The sequence below is a fragment of the Saccoglossus kowalevskii genome, chromosome 8 (genome assembly GCF_978046115.1).
Source record: "Saccoglossus kowalevskii chromosome 8, keSacKowa6.1, whole genome shotgun sequence".
Lineage (NCBI taxonomy): Eukaryota > Metazoa > Hemichordata > Enteropneusta > Harrimaniidae > Saccoglossus > Saccoglossus kowalevskii.
This window is the reverse complement of record NC_140648.1, coordinates 21,686,195-21,694,762: the sequence shown is the minus strand read 5'-3', so window position 1 is coordinate 21,694,762 and position 8,568 is coordinate 21,686,195. Positions and strand designations below refer to the sequence as shown.

The window sequence follows — 8,568 nt, the reverse complement described above, 5'->3', positions numbered from 1 at the left end:
TGTGCTTACACATTCATTGTTTAAAGGGATATTGTATTTTTTTCATCTAAACAATTAAACCAAGATTTTACCAGAGAAAGACTAACCTTAACATTTGAAAAGTTGTTTTTGCAGACATAATTAGCGCGTAGTCAAATATGAATCTCTGATATCATCAATATCACTTGTCTGATTGATGCAAGTGTCTTCTTAACAAGGCAATTATTACCCAGAATGACACGTGCTCAATATTTTCGTATCAGCTTTTTGTTGTATACAGTAATTGTTAATTTACCCTGTTGTGTGTTGAATAGTCTGCCAATGGGTATGTTTTAACTTTACTTCAATGGTGGTCATATTGTTGTCGTCCGAAAAGTGCGAAAACAGCAACAACAACATAATTTACAGGCCGAGTTTATTTGAATAAATTCGAAGGAACAATTATTGAATATTAATTAGCTGTCGTAACCAGCCATAGTTATTGATCGTATAATTTATTTGCCAAGAGGGGGTTTGCCGATTAAAGGATGACTTAAATAGATGAATTCAATCAAGCGTTATCTCAGCGTATTGTCAGTCTTTCAGCGGTAGCCTCGAGCTCGACTGCCTCGATAACTGTAAAGAAAATGAAATGAATTATTTTAATTTTATAATATTTTATGGATGTAATAATCACCTTTATTGTCAATAACATCCATATACATGGTATATTTCATGAATAAAACGAGATTTCCAAACTTGCTTCACATGAATTGTTTTACAATAGTTTCCAAGTTTAACTTAAGGCAATTCAAAATTCCCATCTGCTTTCTGAGATACGTAATTGTATTAAATGTAGAAGATTGTGACTCGGACAATTTTGTCGTTTGCTTTGGTCCGAATATCTAGAACTTAACAATACAAGTTGTTAAATAAAACGTACCTGTATCCCCACACAGAATCTTTGTGCACGCCCAAGTTCCATCGCTCGTACAGTAACTGTCAAAGGATATAATAATTGTCATTAGACTGATGTAATTTAAGTGGTTGGCTTACATGTGTTATTATGATGGTTCAACTGGCCACTATAGAATCATACACACAGACTTGACTGCTTGGATTGGCACTTCAGAAACGTTAATTTGACATAAGGTTGAAACGGATCATTAAGCACGAAGCCGAATTTGGTGGATACGTTATGGTAACGAAATAAGACCAGGTAGCATTCATTATTTTGTGTTGACCGCAATTTGACATTATCAATCAAGCTAAGAATGTTATAATTATAGCAATCGCTCAAGAACTTTTTGCAAAATTATTATTTCTTCATTTCTTTCCTAATTTCCTTGACATTATTGCATATGAAGAAAAGGGTCCTATTATCATCCAGAATGCATTTCTCATAAGATCATCACGAAACATTGAAATGACCATCTGTCAGCGCCCTCGTGATCCAACCTGAGAAATGTAGCGTTTTAACGTTTATAAGTACTTTGTTGTTAAACGTACTGTAAAACATGTCGAAAAAGCGGCATGCAATTTTAGCAAATTGTGGTAAAATGTTGATTTAGCGAATCTCTTTTGTCATTGTTGATTTCTTTGTCTGGCGGCCATTTTGAATTTATAATAAAGTTATTAGCGACATCTTGAATTAGCGAATGAGTTCTAAATTCGCAAAAAGACATGGTCGCGAAAAAGACATGTTTTACAGTATGTATTAAAAAGCTATATTAGTGATGGTGTGAACAATACGACTCAAAACCTGGTTAATAAGAAATCATGCAGTACTGTAGTTGCAAAACACAGTGTCAGCCGGCACAACTGCCACATTACTGTAAATTACTCAATTATTTGAACTCAAAAATATATATGTAATGCAGCTAAGAATAGAAAATTGAGAGACGTGACACCAAATGCTGGATACACATAGCAGCAAGATTTAGGTTTCGGTTACGGATTGTGAAATTTATAATACGACCGCTGCTGACAGTCACGGCTATTCAATAGCCCTGAGTACAGTCTTGTAGGTTGGCCTTCTTCCACTGATCATTCGGCCCCTACATTGCTGAGAAGTCGAATAGACTGGGGATTCGACACTATTGTGAAGGAATGTTCGGGCGATTAAAGAGGCATTCAGCTTTGCAGTTAAAAAATGAGAAGGTCGATACGTCCAACTATTCTAAATACCTGAACAGGAAGGGAAATTACATAAGAGACCTACTACGGTCGATCAAATCGACATTTTCCAACGTCAACCGAAAATACACGCCGCCATCTTGTTCTTGACGTATTTATCAACAAAAGGTTGCTTCGTTGCGTAAAACTAGATTTTGTCAATGTTCCAGTACAGTAGGTTCATTTTTCGGCCACAAAAAAGGTATTTGTGATCGCTAGATTGGTCGAAAGATGTTTTAGCTGGTTACCGTCATGAAAACGGCAGAACGGTTCTCCGCCATATATTTGTAGGCGGGTGTCGAATCCTCGGTCTATGCGACTTCCCAGTACTGTGGGGGCCGATTGCTCAGCGGAAGGAGACCAACCTACAGGACTGTACTCAGGGTTAGGCTATTCGACTACATGACATCAGAGCATTGCTGGCTTTGTTTTATTTGGAAAATTGTTTTACATAGGGTAAAATGTGGGAAATTGTCATACAACCAAATATTGATCTTTTTCGCAATTCAATAACATGTTATTATAAGTAATGATAGGAACCGAACATTTGAAAATAGTTTAATTGAATAAACTGCCATATTAAGTACAAATATTGGGACAGAGATTAAAAATAATAAGCCCCAGACAGGGTGTATCATAACTTGTAGAGCTGTTTGACACTCGCTCATTTCTGCCAGTGTCACTAAATATTTTTGTAATACTAATACAGTTTGTTTACTCCTGGCTTCACCCGCTCTTTTGAAGTTGCTTTCGCTTACATGCTTACTGGTTGCATGTACGTTTTCCAATTTACAGATGCGTTATGAATTGAAATGTCCCAAACGATTGTCATGTAAATATTGGGTTCAACGTCCACACTATAACTGAATCCTTCAAGCAATGCAACAAAATTAAACAAGAATATATAATATACGTTTGAAAATAAGCGACTTCGAACCAAGGTGTTAGCATAATGCAATATAGCTTTTTGAATAAAAATTAATAATAAATGTATCTAGTTCATCTTTAGTATTACGTAACGAAATGTCCACTACATTCACTAATAACCTACCAGGTATTGCAGTCTTCTTTTCTGCCATCGCCTTCCTGGAAAATAACGCCCTCATGGAAACATGGGAACAAAGGATCCATACAAATGGTGCCACATATTCCAGAAGCACAGCATTTTTTCTTCCCCTGGCAATCGGTATCATCTTGGCATTCATAGTAGCAGTAACCCTTTGGACGGACATCGTCGATAGAAGGTACCATTGGGCATTGTCCGGGTTTATCAGGTTGTTCTGGAAGGAAGCATTGTGACGTTCAGAGCTCTCAGGAAATAATTTTACACCTCATGGAAACGCTCAGGTGCGAATGCAGCAATCACAACTTTGTCTGCGAAATGACATGTTCGTACGTAATAGTTAACATATTTAATGTATAAAAATACGTACCGTCACAACAGTATCGAACTTTGTAATCATGACATTGATCACCAGCTGGCTGATCTTTGTCAAGACAAACAAATCCAGGATCGACATCGTGATGTAGGAATACCTGCCCGGTGCTTGATGAAGGTTGTTCAGTGGCGGCGACAACAACTTGGATAAATAACGGATTTTTACACATTTCATTTGGATATTCATCTTGGATTACGGCGGTGATTTCACGATCTGCATCTAAACCTTCACATGGTTTATCGGTGTTGAACCATTTTGTCCACTTGTCACAATCTGGCTGTTCTGTATAGTGATATTACATAAATGAAAAACATGGTTAATGAGACGAGACAGTTTTTCGCTTATAATAAGTATTCAATTCAAAGTAATACTCAAATTCAAATATTCAACTAAAATAACGTAAAAACATTATTTGTTGTGAATATTGATTTACCAGGACAACAGAATCTGACTTTATAATCTTTACATTTCTCATCGTCCTGTTCTTCATTCAAACAAGCAAATCCATTAATGATATCATTGCTGAGTAACACATCGCCTGTTAATTCAGCTGGTATGCCATCAATAGTCTGGGCTTGAATTGCGCTGGGTCGTTTGCACGTCTTTTCACATAGTGTTGCTAGCGTTTCTAAATCGCCAATCCCTTCTTCTGGACTGTCTTCGTCGAACCATTGTGACCATTCACCATCACATGGGGGATTAGCTGTTTGAACAAAAATTACACATATAATACTGCATATTACACAACGTTATCGGACATGCCACAACGAGGAATCAATGTTTTTAACCACGGGACAACATCTCAACAATTATCGGAAATCCCGCGGAACACGGTGACACAACTATTTTAAAGGAATTATTAATTAATTTGTGACTCAGAAAACATAACATGTGAATGTATACCGGTTTTCCTGCAATACACAATATAATAAATGTGTTACCTGGACAGCAGTATCTCACTCGATAGTCAAGGCAAGTGTTATCTGGCTGATCTGCCATCCGACACACAAAGCCAATGTCCGGTGAATAATGCAAGAATATTTCATCAGTATCTTCTGCAGGAATACCGTCAAGGGTCTGCACTTGTATCGCCGATGGATTGGTACACATGTTATCACCATACAACTCGATGGCAAGGGATGTCGTTTCCCAGTCCCCAGTACCTCCTGGGTTATCTCTATCGAACCAGACAGTCCATGCACCATCCACACATTCTACAAGTATATTCCAGGCATATATTATTCCTGAAATTTTAATGATTCGCGAATATTCATGAACTAAATGAGTAGTGTGCACTCATCTGTATTTGGACAGCACACTCATGTCAAGTCAGTTGGATGGGTGTAACAATGGTAGCCAAATGGACACTGCTTATCAAGAGAATCACAACCAACGGGACTCCCATCAGCACCAATTAAAGGAATTCCCATAGGGCAAGGTGGTTGAACTATAATATTACAAACACCCACGCAGTAATTATTAGTGAGCCATAGAATATGTAGTACACACCACGGTGCATTTAAATTAAATTTTATATAAACTGTACTGCACCTTACCCGTTTACCTACGCTTCTCTATACAAATTAATATTATGGAAACATTTTTACATAGTGACATCCAATAATGTTTTAGTCTCAGAAGCACTTCTTGAAAATTTAACTTACCACAATCAGGGTCCGGTTTGCAGTACCACTTGCCGTTTCTACATTCGCTAAATAGATTTAAACAAACTCAGTTTATATTAACTGTTTCAAGAATACGTGCAATACATACAACAAGGTACAAATTGTTATCTGCTATCGTTGATGTAATTTTTATCAGGCAAATTTCTAATCTATGAACACTGATGGCCAATCTAATGGTAATACGGGCACAATACTGAGAGCATATTCGAAATTACTACACAAATGCCCCCGGGTAATGTCGCGTCAATGTTCGTGTGGATATATGTGTATATCGGTAACACCTTAACGGAGCGAAACGACCACTTGCGTAGTCATAAATGCAATCTGATTAAAATCTGATGTAGTGTACGGGCTTTAATTATTTTGGCTATAAACTTATTTTAATTTTATTTTTATTACTTTTGTTTTATTATTTTACTTTGATTTTCTAATTTTTTTTAAAATTCCGCCCTACATACATCTGACCCGATGCCTATGTAACGATATTTCCAAGAGACCAACTATCGACGATTTTAGTCAACGAATCACAGATCTCCTTTCTATAGCGCACGTGATGACGTCACCGGGCAGAGTCAGGTAGCAGACACACTCAAATAAAATGGCGGATTATACCGACGTTAGCGACCGAGAAAAACACGGCTGATTTGGACTGGACACATCGCAATTGATCAGGAAATATTTTTTTGCTCCAGTTTTCTGCGTCGATGTCGTGGGACGGTAAAATCGGGTTGCATTGTTTATATAGCTATTTACAGTGTTCTAATCCTTATGATGTACTTAGTTTTTTTGCTTCCATTCTAGATAATTATACTCTGCCTTTGATGTAAAATTGAAGCGATGACTGAATAAACGAACCTTGGCTGGCGAAGATGTATCAGGAAATGGGCAGGACTCCAGAAGACGTACCTACACTTTAAGCAATTTTTTTTTAATTATGCTAATTTATTCATGACGTGGCAGTTTCTGTGCTCATGAATATTTATTAATTTGTGGGTAAATACATTTTGAAAGGGGCGATATATTATTTTTGGGGGAAGAGTTAGAAAGGGGGATCAGTAATCATTCGGGGGTCAATACAAAAGAAGGGACCCATTTGGAGAGCAGCCATGCTCCTCGTGTCTGTTGATGCACGTGACCTACAGCTGTCAACTGTGTTCATTCTTCGTCGACTTCGACTGGCTTCCATGTGATTTAGTATTCTTGTGTTCTGACTACAGTTTTTGAATCCGTTTAGGTTTTTAACGTCTTTCATGTCTTTTGTAGGAGTGTCCAATCCGTGATTCGAACTTGCGATCTTTGAGTTCCCACCGCACTGTCTTGTCCACTGTACCACGAGCTTTATTGCCAAATAGTGTTTGCGAGAAAAAGATGGGCAGGCAAGGGAATTGAACCCGGGTCCTCCTGATCACTATGTAGGGATCTGATCCACAAGACCACGATGGATTGACTGGTTGTGTTTGCACTATATAGTGTGTGTATATATAGAAATACAACATATTTCTATTATTGAGTTACAATTGTCCAAAGAATTGGCAATTTTGCGTTTTACTTGTGTAAACTATATACATGGCATAACCCGTTAGTGTACATTTTGCCAATTGGGTGTTTGCCATTTGCGTTGCCCATACCTGACCCGACCCTAACGCCAAGACACGTTTCTGTTAATAATTCCGTTGCCCATACCTGACCCGACCCGACCCGACCCGACCCGACCCGACCCGACCCGACCCGACCCGACCCTAAACCTAATGCCAAGACACGTTCCTGTTCATAATTGTTCAATAATGATACTCTGTTGTGCACTGTCTGCGGGTAAGTTGCATTGATGTCAACTGATTAAACAAGTCGCGTTTAAGTAATTTCCACTATTAACAAGTGGTTAAATTGTGACAATAAATGTGCGGACAAATATTTGAGATTTATTTTGGTGTAAACAACTCTCATTTGATTAATTCCAACAATTACAAGTTCTTAAATTGACAAAATGAATGTATGGACACATATTGACCATTATACTTGTGAGTAAATACCTGTTGTTTAATTTCCACCTCTACAAGGTTGTTAAATTGAGAGAATAAATGAGTGGATAAATATTTGATACTTATTTAGGTGTAAGAACTCGTGTTTGACCAACTTCCACCATCGCAAGTTGTTAAAATAATGAAATAAATATACTGGTATCATTGGATATTTTATTTAATTGTGAAACTTTCTAACAAAATGTTAACTGCTGGCTTCGAACCCCCAATCAACAATTCCGCAGACACAGTATAAATTCCACCACACCACAGAAGATATTCGTCTGTTGCCTGAATTGTTTTCGTGATATAGGGAACGCCATCGACGCTTTAACAAAACTTACCTTGACTTGGGTCTTGTTTATCTCTTGTGACTGGAAACTGTTGAACAAATTGCTCGTCGTCCAGGTTAAGACGTAAGTTATTTTATTATTTATTCATTCAGTTTTGCATGGTGGAGTTTTGTGAGGTTTATTATTTTTTCGCGACGTTCTTTGCTTACTTGTTTACGGTTTGAGAGATTTTAGTTTATTTGATTTACGCTTTTACGGTAGCTCTGAGCGGGAACCCACTGTCTCTTTCAAGCTAATTTTGTTTTATTTTGATGGCACGCTTGTGTACCACGCCACGACGTTGCTCGTTAAGTGGTGTTCATTTTTCTAACTACTCCAGTGTTCCGATGAGTTGAACGGAAAAGCCAAAACGATTGCTCGTTTCTGATTGCTTCGGTTCTGGCGAGTGTATCTAGTGTGATTCGAATCCGTGTCGTTTGTATTGAGCGTTTTTTTATTTCCCATGTTGGCTACGCCGTAATATGCAACCACTTCCCCGTTTTATTGTGATTTTGAGAGTGTTTAATGATGTCTTCCTCGCCCGTCACGCCATGACCCAGTTTCAACCACACGGCCATTTTGCAACAAGTGCGTGACCCTCGGCGTCACCCGACTGACTATATGATCGTTGTGTTCAACTGTTAAAGCTAGGATTTATTACCGTTATTATCATTATATTGTCACATGATTTGTTTTACCTTATGTGCAATGTCTTAAGTATCTTTATTGTAATTTCTATATACCAATTCGTATATACCGAGGAAATGACCCCGATTGAAGGTCATGTATTTTGTGACGTCACCAAATCGTGTGTAGGTACGGCTTCTAGATCCGTGCCAGGAAGTGTACACATTTGTTGGAAGTGAAAAAAATATTCAATGTAATGACAAAAATTGTAAAATGCTGTGGAATTTCTTTTGTAAATAAAAATATACTAGCAATTTTCTATTAATGGTTTATT

At 37.7% G+C, this 8,568-nt stretch overlaps 1 protein-coding gene across 1 annotated transcript; it reads right to left on the bottom strand.

Annotated features, from left to right (window-relative positions):
* Positions 1–379: 379 nt before the first annotated feature.
* Positions 380–5,278, bottom strand: LOC100376765 (uncharacterized). The gene is made up of 7 exons (XM_085502960.1): positions 5,237–5,278; positions 4,514–4,816; positions 4,006–4,275; positions 3,567–3,854; positions 3,185–3,413; positions 902–957; positions 380–594 (listed from the first exon to the last, which is right to left on the bottom strand). The coding sequence occupies exons 2-7, from the start codon at positions 4,680–4,682 to the stop codon at positions 542–544; spliced, it is 1,065 nt and encodes a 354-aa protein (XP_085359086.1). The 5' UTR covers positions 4,683–4,816; positions 5,237–5,278; the 3' UTR covers positions 380–541.
* Between the last annotated feature and the right edge of the window lie 3,290 nt (positions 5,279–8,568).